We start from the raw sequence: 14,141 nt of genomic DNA, 5'->3' as shown, positions 1-14,141 counted from the left end.
GCGCGCAGTATCGTTTGTATTAATGTCTACTTTTTCTCCCGCTTAATTTGGAGAATGGTACAGTCGGAAAAATTCAAGCAGGCGCTGAACTCTGGAGACTTACCTCAAGACTGAAGTCTTAATAGGGATATCCTGAACTAGCACCAACAGATAGTGTACGTGTACTTTGAGGGATGCGCTTTGCGTGTGCATTTGTTTTTCGGTATATAAACATTGAGGATATACGTAGTGTATTAGTATATTAAATACTATTAAAAACAACTAAAAATGGCAAATTTTGTTATGTCCCTATATGTAAAAACCAGGGAAAGCTTTTTGTCTTCAATCAGATCCCGAAATAATCTGAATATGCTTTAAAACTTAAAAAATATAAGTAATTAAATTGCGCCTCGAAAGTGCTAGCTATTAAATAAAAGTAACTACTTCACGTAAAGAATTGTTGACTATAGTTTCATTTTGGAAGAGGAAAAAGAAAAATTAATAAAAACATATGCAACCTCGACAGCGAGCAATGTTAGCTTAGATTATATGCAGTAGTTGTAGGAGTGTCCGAAGTTTACGCCTGCAGTAAACTCTCGATAAACTGGGATGTTTATTATCCAGGACGATCCGTAGTGAAATCCATTTCATGACTAATGTTTTTAATGTACTGTTCCCTAATTATTAAAACCATTTTTTAACTTCAAATTTTCAAAATCATCCCACATAGTATTCAAAACTGCATGTCCTTAACCTACAAAACGCACTACTAATCGTGATTCTACTGCGATCATATTATATCATCCTATTAAAAATTGCATTTGATCTTTCAGCAAATACAGAAAAAATACGAGGAATTCAATCTCGATAGTTCCTTCCCTAAAAAAAAAAAAAAACACACATTGGTGGCTGCATATCATGCTTTTAGCGTACGGTTCTTAAATACTAATGATTAAAGAGGGCAATATTCACCTTCGACATACTTCCTATTTTTTTATTCGTCCATCTTGTTCTCAAAGTTCTCATTTAGGTTCATGAACATTCAAATTACTCGTATCTAGACTCTGCATATTGCAGATTTCCCCACTCATCTCTTAAGGGGAATCGCTCAATATTATACAGGTTTACGTTATTATTTATTGTAAATTAAATTAAATTATGAGGTAAGAAAATATTGAATTATATTAAATTATATTAGGTTATACAAAATAATTATAAGTATAATTTTGACACACACAGAAAACGAAAAGCGGGAAAACGTAATCAACTGTAGCATATGGCATAACATAGCCCTGCAAGCTACAACATGTTGCACCGCATGGAATGCTTCTGCCACCTAGCGGTAAAACTTCGCATAAGATATCCCTATACTTATCGCCCATAAAAGATGGAATTTGTCTGTGGATTTAGATTTGTACAGACTTACTGTACTTCCATACAGAAAGGTTAAAAATATTATCTATGAGTCACAGCCAAGGTTTTAGGGTCAGGGTCCACCCAATCTCATGATCGAAAAGTTGGGAGATACGGTTGGTTCCGAACTACTGTTAAAGAAAATACCGATTGAATAATAGGAAATACACTTGTTTCATATTGCATTCATTTTTACTTTAAAACTGTTCTATTTTCCGCATACTGCTTAACATTGTTTATTAACATGTTCATGATTCATCCGTCCATATTTTCAGTGTGTAGAATTCACCAAATCAGTGATATGAACCTACATAGTAAAAAAAAAAACTAATCAAATGGTAACATTTGCTTGTAGGACACGTGGTCGGAACATCAGACTGAGCAATGACCGCTGCATTGCCAGCCGAACAGACACAGAGTTCTGCCACGGGTATGTGTTCACTGCAAGGCCTATCCAGCTGGGAGAGAAGGTTGTTATTCAAGTCCTGGCTACAGAGCCTATGTACGTTGGAGCATTAGCATTCGGCCTAACTTCGTGCGATCCAGCGATGATTCAAGGTGCAGATCTTCCAGATGATTCTGACCTACTTCTAGACCGACCTGAATACTGGGTAGTCAGCAAAGATGTAGCCAGCTGTCCCCAGAGAGGAGATGAACTCTCCTTCTGCATAACACATACAGGTTGGTATCAAATAATGTGGAAATACTCTATTTTTTAATAAATGTGAGAATTCGTTAATAGTACATAAATTGCACTTTTTACGATAATAGACTGATATCTTTAACATCCTGCATTTCTAAATTACTGGAACACATTGTTCACAGAAGATTAACCTGGAGACTTGAAACTTTCAATCTTTTAAGCCCATATCAGTTTGGCTTTAGACCATCATGTGGCACAACTGAAGCTCTATTATATTTTGCTCAAGAAATTTTTAAAGGTTTCACAGAAAAGAAGACCACTTTAGCTATAATGATAGACTTTGAAGCCGTTTTTGATAATACTCCAAACAGATCCATTTTATTACAATCTATGAAACTTGGTATCAAAGGCAGAATGCTAAGATTTCTACATTCTTTTCTTAATGAACGAACAATTCAAACCTCATTAAGTAATCATTTATCTTTATCCAAAAAAATTACAGGTGGTATACCTCAAGGTTCTGTTTTAAGCCCAAATTTATTTAATATAATGTTACATGACTTACCTGATTTTGTCCACCTTAGGTAAAAATAAGTATTTATGCAGATGATGTTACAGTATGGGCTACGAACAAAGATCCAAACGAATCATTGAGAGTTATACAAACAGCTGTAAATAATATCAGTAATTGGGCATCCAAATGGAATTTATCTATCTCACAGTCGAAAACTGAATATACTATCTTCACAAGAAGATATAGTTTAAAAAACTATAAACCTCACATTTATTTGAATAATCAAGAAATTCAGTACAATCCAATACTGAGACGAGTTTTGAGCCAGGTATTTCACAAGTACTAGGTACCTGAACGCTATTTGCAAGTCAGATAGGTCTACGGAAAAGTTTTATTTTAGATAAAAGAAAGTACAATTTTGTGACAAAATATACAGTTCCATGATAATGATAAGAAATACAGAAAGCTATGCATAACCACTATAAAAGGTGCCCAACACAAGTTATATATTTATTCATTTATTTATTTTCTATTGATAGAAAATTCAACATTTTGCAAGAAGGTTCTTTTTTTTATTTTTTTATTATTTTCTTTTTTTTATCTATCCCTCCTCTCGAGTAGGAAGTTCAGTTTGTAATAATACAAATGTGCCCTCTTGCTTCGCTCACCCCCTCACCCCAAAGCCCAACGTGCTATCACTGAGCCACTGTGGGGGGTTCATTATTAATATGTAGATTGATAGATTAAATGAAGGGTTCAGAGCCATAGTGGGCCAAGTGCCATTTATTAAAAACAGAAAAAGCAAGGATTAAAGTTAAGTGAATACCATAGTTTAATGAAGATTGGCATATCATTTAGTTTTAATGTGTATACTTTATATTACTTTATGCTCGACCATGCCGAAATGTAGTAATTATACACCTGGTAGCAGCCCTTTAATGGATCTCATTAAAGTACACCTATTCATTAAAGTTCAGGTATTCCACCAATCAGAAAACACCATTGTAGCAATATGAAAGCGCAAGTATCGATTATTCTCGGATATGCAATTGAAAGACAACTAGCGAAATGTCACGGAGGCTGGAAATCCAATACTGTCGCAGAATGTTATGTTCTGTTACTATAATAATTAGCGTTGTAAATAATATTCAAATAAATTCAATTTGTCATCTCGTTTTTCAATGTCTAAATCAATTTCAAGGTTATATCAAGAATAATGTTTATTTTACTCTCTAGATTATATCAAGGTCAATGACATTTGTTTCTCGGAAAAAATCAATACTTTCACGTCTGCGCACATCTCACAATTTACGAGATATTGCACAAGGTCAGTTCCTCTCCCCAGTCAGATAAGAATAACATGAATACTTATGAATAATTTCAAGTTAGAAATATAGTCGAGCATAAAAAGTCGAATGAAACTTGCCTATAATGGTAATTAAGACGCTCGTATGAAAGTTATGAAACTCGCTTGCACTCGTTTCATAAACATACTCGCGTCTTAATTACTACCATTATAGGCTCGTACTATTTTATATGTTTCCATTGAATTATGGTGATAACTTCATTTTAACCCTTGTTTTCTATGGTTTTAGTAAATGACGCTTGGCCCACTATGGTTCTGAACCCTTAAAATGAGGTGGATTAAGTTAACCATAAACATTTCAATTCTGGAAAACCCATTGTGTTTACAGTTTTCACATCAGATTCCTAATGATGTTAATGCAATTCTTTCATTTTTCGAAAGTGTTATAATCGGAATTCACCTATGATGAAGATGACTGAAGTTAATATCATTGTCCCTTTTTTTTTTTTTTTTTTTTGAGGGAGTTAATTATAAAGCCCCCCTCCACCCCATTGTCGTTATGCCACTGAGTGAAGTGAAGGTGTAAATTATAAAATATTTGTAGTTAATCTTTATTGATTTAGTAACATTATGTCAATCTTATTTAATCACATTTCAATTTTTACAGGTGAAGTCCAGTTCTCGAAGAATGGCAGCACACCGGTAGTGTTCATGCACGTGGACCAAACATTACAGTTATGGGCTTTCTTTGACGTGTACGGCAGCACGCAAAAAATACGCATTCTGGGCAGTTGCGTGGAACCTCACCATCCTCACTCCTCTTCAGGTAGGCAGACTATTTCAGTACCTTGAGAAAAATGAGGAAGACATTCTTGGAATATGTAATTAATTAGCTGTTACAATGAGCATTAATTTTACTTTGCATTACTGATGTCTTCTTCTTTAATATATCTGTGGCCGGGAGGAAGAAGGTCTTAAGTAAAAAATGTATGCTTTTCAGGAGAGCAGTAGAAAGATTGAAATTGGTGTCCATTATAGAGTTTTTTAATTAAGAGGTTTTTCTTGGATATTATTTGTTTATATTTCTTCTAAAATAGGTAATATTGTTCATTTAACAATTTTCTTGATTATTTCTAAAAATAGCCGCACTTAAGCCCTTTGAAGACTAGATTTCAAACTGAGTAGAAGGGACTATTTAAACATAAGACTTTTTTCATGTCAAAATAAATGAGAAATGTAAATTATTAGGAATACAAAATAGGTCTTAAACAATTATAGAACTGTTTACCCTGGTTCTTAAAGTTTTAAAAGGAAAGGGCATCAGTATGTGATGAAATGGCTAAAATACAAGTTAGACCTTTTTAATAGGGAAACGTGGAAAGTAAACGTATGATGGTTTGTAAGGAATAAAGTATTAAACATTCTTAAGTCCTTTATTCTGTGTGTGCTCAATTCAAAAAGTACTTAGGACATTCGGTAACGCTCTATAAATCCAGTCAGGAGTCTTATTTGACTTTAGCCGTTTGACCAGATTGTAGAGCAGGGGCGTATTTTGCGGACTACCGGGGCTACCGGTGGTAGCCCAAGGAAATTACAAAAGAAAAAGTTTATAATATAACATAATGTAATAATTTTGTATTATTAGTTTTACCATAGTAATTAAAATTAAAGTAATTGTTAGATATATTTTGTGTAATAATAGGGTCAGTGGTAGCCCAAACCCTTTAACCAGTATACGCCACTGTTGTAGAGAATTGTTTCCGCTTTCAGAATATATAAAAATCTCATTTTTACGAAAAACTGACTTAAGACCTTTTTCCTCCCGGCCACAGATATATTGTTCCGTTAAAATGGTATGTAAAATTTCCATTTTGAGTTGTTTCCTTTTTGAACTGGCCCGTCGAAATTACCTGCAATATGAGCTCTGTACTCTACATTGAATTTTGTAAATAAAGTAAAATTTTTCACTTTTTCTAGGCTCCAGAAATTCTTCTCCGCCTCCAAGAGTGATTGATCCTGCCTTGGCAGCTGGACGACTACGCGTCAACTTGCCATGCAGCATGAGTAACGGCACCAGCAGCAACAGCAGCGGCTCTTCGGAAGGCCACGGCCAACACAACGGCGTGCCTGTCCCTGTACCTGTGTCGCAGCGCTTCTGTTGTGCTGGCCCCACACCTCCCCCCACAGCGACTGCCGAATTGGTTCAATATCAGCCATCTGTAGGTGGCGGAACTGTTCTAGTTGTGAACCTGCCACCAGCACACTCTAACTACCTCAATCAACAAAACCAGCAAAACCAACATCAGCATCAGAGTGCACCGGCCCCAGTCACGACTCAGCATCACGTGCCGTCTACACAACCAGCAGTACCTGTCGACCTCCAGCCATCTTCCTCAGGCACCTTACTCTCTACTTACAGTCATACATACATTGAGGTAAGTGCACAAATTGAAACCCTATCTTTAAGTTTCTTGCGTCTTAGAAACCATACTCTTCAATTTTACCACTCATTTTCATCATCAGAATCATCCACCACATGTTTTGAACAATTGTCTATTTCGGCTTCTCAGAATTGTTCCCGCCATCTTTAAGGGGAGAGGTACACCTTTCGCTGGTATAATTCTACTATATGCCAACATTTTTTTTTCTCAGACTTATAGGCCAGGAATCGGCAAAAATATAATCGTGATCACTATAGTCGCGACGCTGTTATTCCCGGCGTGACTCCTCCTCTTTGCTTACGTCTTAGGAAGTGAAGGCTCTATAAAGTCTAGGTAGGTAGTATCGTCCGCCATTTTTGCTCTTTCGTTGCCGAGCTACCATACGAGGAATCTATTTGCCACACTGTTAAACATTATCATGTCATAGCTCCTATGATAATAAATCAAACACACTGTAATTCAGCAAATAATTGAGCGGCAAATAACGTCTTCGTTTGCTTTCTGCGAACGCGAACGAAAGAGCCAAAATGGCGGGCGATTATATTAAGTATTTATCGAGCGTTAAGAAATGAATAACGTCTTCATCAGCGAATGACAAGACGCACACGTTTAAATGTAACCGACCTGCAACGCGATTGGCTGCCGGAAATTAGAGCGACAGGACTATAGCAATAGTGACATCACAGGGGCAGTTCAGTAAACTGTCTTTGCTTCACCCCCTCCCTTCCAACCAACTCCCCTACAACTCCAGTACACAAGCATCTATCAGTGACGGGTTACCTGCTTAGATTTAGGTTACTTCTTTCTCAAAATCTTCAATGTCTGTTTGGAAACGTGTGTTGAAGGAAGAATGGGAGGAACAGTATTTGTTATGCATATGGTGACACATGTCATAATGACTATCACGAAATCATAGGTAAGCATGAACATATCCAATGTAATTGTAAACGGAAATGTATATAGTAGAAAATAAGGATAAAAACAATTTTCTTTTCATAGAATACGACGGGATGAAGCAATTAAAACGTATAAAAAAACTCTAAATTCAAATAATTGTTCCGGTACTAAAATATGATAAAACAAGATATGAGTGAAAGGGAACTCCATGCAAGTTATGATATTGCCTTAGAAATCGCAAAATCATTGAAGTGCTATACTGAAGGACAGTTCATTAAAACATGTCTGAATGAAGTTGCTAACAATATTTTTCCCGAATAATCTGATGGTTTTTAACAGATAAGGGATATTGAAACACTAACTAAACGAGAAATAAAATCAAAGATGCATCAAACTGTGATATCTCTCCATATTGATACAGGATAACTGGTAATGTTCAACTGCGGAGTTACGCAAGATCTCTCTGTACTGTATAAGAATATTTGCTCGATGTCATTGCACTTAGAGGAAATACAACAGGAGAAGAGTTATTCCAAGCGTTAAGAAAATGTATAGAAGAAATTAATCTGAACTAAAACAGCTTGTATCTGTAGTAATATACAGGACTCGAAATATGACTTTAAAATGTCTACTAGGTGGACTGACGTATTAACAAGAAAGCTGAAAATAAGTGAAGATATAAAATGTTGCCATTGTATAACACACCAGACTAGCTTAGATTTATTTATAATGCTCTCCATAGAAAAAATATCTAGAGTCCTATCTTAGGTTGCCTGTCGCTACCCTGTACAGCTGCTATGTTTGGCTCTACATTCAGTATATTTCCGAACATTTGTTTTCTGAATGAAAACTTCTAAAATCTAAACAAAGATCGTGACTAGCAGACGAAAATTTTCGAGTTGTATTAAGAGTGTTAAGTTGTGACGTATTTTCCTAGCTTGTTGTGGCACAGTAAAAATTAAGATGAAATAAAATATAATCTGTCCATCTATAAAACATTATTGTGTAGTCTACATCTCATGCTTGTGTTGAGAGTCCGCCAGTGAGATCCAAACGGAGTGCTCTGTACTCCTTGATTGATATTACGTTATTACTATTGCGGCTTGCATCCAGTGATGTCATCGTGAGTACAAATCTGCTGATGGCTGCTATATGCCCTTTGGAAATAAAAATTATCATGCTTAATATACACTATCTGTAAATCACTAAGCAATTTTAACGTTTTTGAAAACCTAGTAGTTTTTTTTTTTTTAATTATGATATTTTGTGTAGTACTTCGTTCGTTAAATCTACATACTTAGACTTCAACAAACAAAATTTGATAACACAATCACAAGGGAAAAAATGGAACTCTCTGGATCATAATCCACAGTTAATTCCCGATTTACCACAAAAATCCTCTGTAGCTGCATTTAGATTGGCAACAGGCTATGATTGTTTGGCCAAACACCTGCATAGAATTGGAATATATCAGTCCCCTAACTGCCCATTGTGCAACTCAAACCAAGAAATGGATTCGGAACACTTCAAAATCTGTGCTTCAGTGGCTGACCATGATAATATCTTTGAAAAATATTGGAGTGCAAGAGGTCAAATAACTTTATTGCCAAACGCCTGGCATTAGAAAACAACAACTACTTCGTTCAGCCAGACAGTGTTTACCTGATAACATGCACTTCAGATATTTTAATGAAATTTTGCATGTATAGTTCTCCCATGTGAGCAGCACACTCTAAAATCTTTAATGTAAAATGTACAGTTTATTTAAAAAATATGTATATTAATTTCATACTAAATTAAAAAAAAAATAATCAGTACAGTTGCTATTTAAAAGAAAAAAGTAAACCATACTTATATACATTAAAGATTTTATAATATGTTGTTCACATGGGAGAACTATATATTATGTATGCAAAGTCTCGTTAAAATATCTTAAATACTTTTTGAGTTATCATGTAAGCACCGTTAATATTATGAGACTTGAATGTAATATAGAGTTCCTGTGGCTAGGTTACAAGCCTGTCGCACAGTATTCCAGTGGTAGGGCCTTCTGGACAGGCTGACATGCACTTGATATATTTTAATGAAATTTTGCATGTATAGTTCTCCATGTGAGCAGCACACTCTAAAATCTTTAATGTAAAATATACAGTTTATTTTAAAAATATGTATATTAATTTCATACTAAATTTAAAAAAAATAATCAGTAAGGTTACTATTTAAAAGAAAAAAGTAAACCATACTTATATACATTAAAGATTTTATAATATGTTGTTCACATGGGAGAACTACGAGTATATATTATGTATGCAAAGTATGTATACCTTAAAATTCATGCTGGAATTCAAATTAATCGAAACACAGTTCTCGATACACTAGTGTTTGCCGATGATCAGGTTATTATCGCTAAAACAGATGCTTTACAAAGAGCCATTTATAATTTGCAAATAATCGCCTCAGATTTCAATATGGAAATCTCAAAAGAGAAAACAAAAGTCATGGCATGTAATACTTTAATTGAACGTGTTAATTCATTTAACTATTTAGGTTATAACCTCTCTTACATCACTGATGAAGATATGTCAAACAAAATATCAGGTTATTATCGCTAAAACAGATGCTTTACAAAGAGCCATTTATAATTTGCAAATAATCTCCTCAGATTTCAATATGGAAATCTCAAAAGAGAAAACAAAAGTCATGGCATGTAATACTTTAATTGAACGTGTTAATTCATTTAACTATTTAGGTTATAACCTCTCTTACATCACTGATGAAGATATGTCAAACAAAATATCTAAATTTATAAAAATCACTGGCGTAATTAACGCCGTCTTCAAATCCTCCCATGTTCAGAAACATACAAGGCTAAAGGTATATAAAACACTAGCTCGACTGGTCCTCACTTACGGTAGCGAGGCATGGACAATCAGAAAAGCTAATGAACAAAGGCTGACGACAGCTGAAATGAGGTTCATGAGACGAACAGCGGGATGCTCTTTGCTGGAACACCGTAAAAATGTGGACATATTGCAGGAACTAAAAATGGATCCTATAGTTAATTTTGTTCAACAATATCGACTTCAGTGGAAAAAACATGTCGAAAGGATGGATCGCTCTAGATGGCCTAAACAGATTCTTACTTATGTACCAAGAGGAAAGAGGAAATTGGGAAGACCACGAAAGCGCTGCCATGAGACCGTAACAGATCCTGTAGGTTCTAATACGTGAAGGATATGATGATGATGATGATGATGATGATGATGATGATGATGATGTAAGCACTGTCCTGCTGAACAAAAAATTTCATAATTAAAAAAATTACTAGAATTTCAAGAAATTAAAATTGCTTAGTGATGTACAACTAGTGTAGCCTATATTAAACATGGCAAATTTTATTTCTGAAGGACGTACAGATACTGAGAGAAAAAATTTTGAAATACCAGTAAAATTATACTAACGAAAGGTGTATGTCACTCATTAATATGGTCAACCTATTTTTCTTCTTCCTTGTGAGTTGTTGCAATACATTGCACCCTCATTGCTTTCATATTTGTAATGCGTGAATTTGAAAGTTATGCACGTATTTTATTAATAAATAACTCCCATTTCAATGCTTGTGACCATTTTGTTTTGCAGCCAGTGTCAGCAACGTCGTATTCCACTCTGGACTCAACAGCGACAATGCAGCAATGGGCGGACGCAACGGCAGCCACAGGAGGCAGCGGAACAGAATGCACGATCTGCTACGAGCGACCCATCGACAGTGTGTTGTACATGTGTGGGCACATGTGCATGTGCTACGAATGTGCCGTCCAGCAGTGGAGAGGCAAGGGTGGCGGCCACTGCCCCCTGTGCAGGGCTGTCATACGTGACGTGATCCGCACCTACAAATCCTGATAGCGGGCCTTGGCCTCTCACACCCAGAAGCCTATTCCTCTCCTCCTGGGGGCAGGACAAGTGTAGCCCGTCGTCTCGTTGAAAGATGTCAGAGAGAAGGAGCGATGTAGTCAAGAGGGCTCACTAGATAAGAACTGGGTATAACTTGGCCAATGCGGTTAACTTATTAGTACTTGCAAGACTTCCAGAGTTGCCCTCAGACCAGGTTAGAATTAGCATGTCAGCATGTTTTGTCTTGGAATTGTAATGGTGATTTCGACTGCAATAGTATGAATCTCGTCATAATTTGGTCTCGTGGCAACTTTTATTGTGCAATTATATTTTAGAGGCTGGAAAATTGAATGTGGATACGGTCTTTTTAAAACACGCAATTACCCATGCCTCAAGACTACGGTTTTAGAACAATCTCAGCCAAAAGGTCAACCAAGTTGTCATTAATTTATTAGATATGTGATAAAAAAAATGAGATTTTAAGTATCTACGTATTATACAAGTAGCCAAAGATTGGGCTTCCGTGAACAAACTATTTTCCATCTAAGATGGTATCGTAGAGGAATTCTTTGATCAACAACAGAGATTATGTTTGTGTATACGAAGCTGTCTTCCGCACTCTGATGTGACGGGGCCATATTACTGCAGTGATTAAGCACAACCAGAAAATTGAGTCTCTAATTTATTAAACTGGTCTACATTTGCTGAATTTTGTGTCTACCCGAGCATGTACAAATTAAAAGCAGTTTGAAATACTCCTGATTGTAATGTGACTTAAATACCTAACCAAAGAAGAGAGTACGTCGAAGCTGTGTTGTTTTGATAGAGGAACAACCTTGTAAGGTCACGTTAGGAATAAGCCTTGAATTTGGTAAGCAAGTGGCATTGTTTTTTGGTATTTCACTGCATAGCTGATGATAATGATGACGATGTAGGATACTCTAGAATGTTTATATACTCATTTAACATTAAGTCATGAATTTTTTTTAATTTCTCAGGCTGAGACTAATTTTATGTAAGTTAAATGTGTGTGAGTGTGGTTATGTGTGCACATATGGAAGTGTCACTGATCATATGATTGTTTTTTTACATCGGTAGCTGTGTTGTGCTTTTCTACTTTTGTGTGGTTGTTCATTTGTCCTCCGAGCTGTTGGTCTGAATACATGTTATATGTCCAGCAAAAGTAGATATGAAGTAATCAAAAGTTTTTTGTATATTGTTCCAGCATCTGATGAAGGTTCCGATGTGAAGTCCTCCCTTTCTTTTCACTACCAAGACATTCCATTTGTGCCCTTCCTGTCTGTCAGTCGTAGTGGAATTCTAGTCATATTGTACATTGTTAAAAGTTGGTAGCTGTGTTTAATATTTCACAGACTGTCCTAAGCTTTATCCTACCTAGCCACTTGTTGTAAATAAGATGTATACTTTGTATTAATTTGGGTTTGTTTTCATTTTCTTGTGACTGTTAGTTCAATAAAGTGTTAGATGGTGTGGTACAGTGGAAAATGTGTGTCCTACTGGAATAATGAAAGTAAAATTATCGGCTGAGCAAAGAGTCACTACCAAAGACTCTCTTTTGCTTAGCCATAAATTACTTCTCATGACAGAGATTTGCAAATTCTGGTTTCTCTGATAACGTTGTTAGGAATGGGAGTACTTCTAATTGTGGAGGGCAAGTTTGTTTGTTTTCGTGTATATCCAGCTGAAAAGAACTGATGGAAACTATTAAAGTTTCATGTAAAATGATTGTTTATAAAACGGTAACAATTGGAGATACTCCTCATAAATGTTGAGAAGTTCTAGAAAGGTCAGGCATGAATTGGATCTGAAAGCTTTATGTTCGGTGTTTTATAGATCAGCCAGTCTTTGGGTCAGTAGCATGTAACCTTGTAATATCTTTAAGTTTGAAATTCATTTATAAGAATGTAGATCTTATACTAAGCAAGAATAATGTATATGATTGCTTTGTAAGTCGTGCATTCTGAAAGCTGCTAGTAGGTGATGGAGATCTTCTTCTTTCTCTGTTCTGTCCCTAGAAAGTTCTTCCTACTCAACTGAGTGCAATGTTTTGATATTTGATGTTAATATTCCCCAGGTCTAGAAAGGTTCTACACATGCACACTAAATTCATTGTACAGAAATATGTATGTTTTCAGTTTAAGTTGAATACAGTGAGCTTACATGTCTTAATACAAATATTTGTAAGTTTTCAAGTTATATAACTAAATAAAGAATCATATTGTCAACTAAGGTATTTCATTATTTAAAAATTTTGCTACCAACCTTCACACCATCCATTGATACATCGACCTGGTTGGCGAATTGATATAGCGCTGGCCTTTTATGCCCAAGGTTGCGGGTTCGATCCCGGGCCAGGTTGATGGCATTTAAATGTGCTTAAATGCGACAGGCTCATGTCAGTAGATTTACTGGCATGTAAAAGAACTCCTGCGGGACAAAATTCCGGCACATCCAGCGAGTTGATATAACCTCTGCAGTTGCGAGCGTCGTTAAATAAAACATAACATTTTCCATTGATACTTACTATATCATGCAATGATTGCACAGCACTCTCCTTGGTTAAATCGGTTCCGTAACCACAGCAAGAAAAAATAGACTTATCTTATTCATGTACTGGTTTTCATTTATGATATGCTGAAAATACCGTCCATCATATTATATGATGCAGAATTGCAACATCTGGAACAAATTTGCTTTCACACTTTGAAGGAGATCGGCTGTAATATTTCTAATTTCCAATCTATGCTAAACTGGAGAATTTTCTATGGTAGCTTTCAACCGTGCCATTACTTTTACGACCAAATACGAGGCGCATCCAGAAAGTAAGTTTCCCTATTAAAAAAAAAAAAAAAAAGAACACACACTTTCAGGAAAACATTTATTGGCAACAGGTACAGCAATGTTTCAGCTATTTTTCAACATAGCCACCATCAGAATTGAGACACCTGTCGTATCATGGGATCAACTTTTGTATCCCTCTGTCATAGAACTCTGCCGCCTGTGAATGGAACCAGCATGTGACAGACGTCTTCAGCG

At 35.8% G+C, this 14,141-nt stretch overlaps 1 protein-coding gene across 4 annotated transcripts in view; it reads left to right on the top strand.

Annotated features, from left to right (window-relative positions):
• The window catches only part of neur (E3 ubiquitin-protein ligase neur), a 591,978-nt gene extending 578,648 nt beyond the window's left edge, over window positions 1-13,330 (top strand). For all 4 annotated transcript variants that reach the window (XM_069813349.1, XM_069813207.1, XM_069813434.1 and 1 more), the window contains 4 exons: window positions 1,748-2,073; window positions 4,523-4,681; window positions 5,833-6,290; window positions 10,833-13,330. In XM_069813349.1, coding sequence (XP_069669450.1) covers window positions 1,748-2,073; window positions 4,523-4,681; window positions 5,833-6,290; window positions 10,833-11,093 — 1,204 coding nt within the window. In that variant the 3' untranslated portion in view covers window positions 11,094-13,330. The remainder of the gene's footprint in view (window positions 1-1,747; window positions 2,074-4,522; window positions 4,682-5,832; window positions 6,291-10,832) is intronic.
• The last annotated feature ends 811 nt before the right edge of the window (window positions 13,331-14,141 follow it).

This window comes from Periplaneta americana, chromosome 1 (genome assembly GCF_040183065.1).
Source record: "Periplaneta americana isolate PAMFEO1 chromosome 1, P.americana_PAMFEO1_priV1, whole genome shotgun sequence".
Taxonomy (NCBI): Eukaryota; Metazoa; Arthropoda; class Insecta; order Blattodea; family Blattidae; genus Periplaneta; species Periplaneta americana.
Note: the sequence above shows the minus strand (reverse complement) of the source record. Positions and strands in the feature narration are given on the sequence as shown.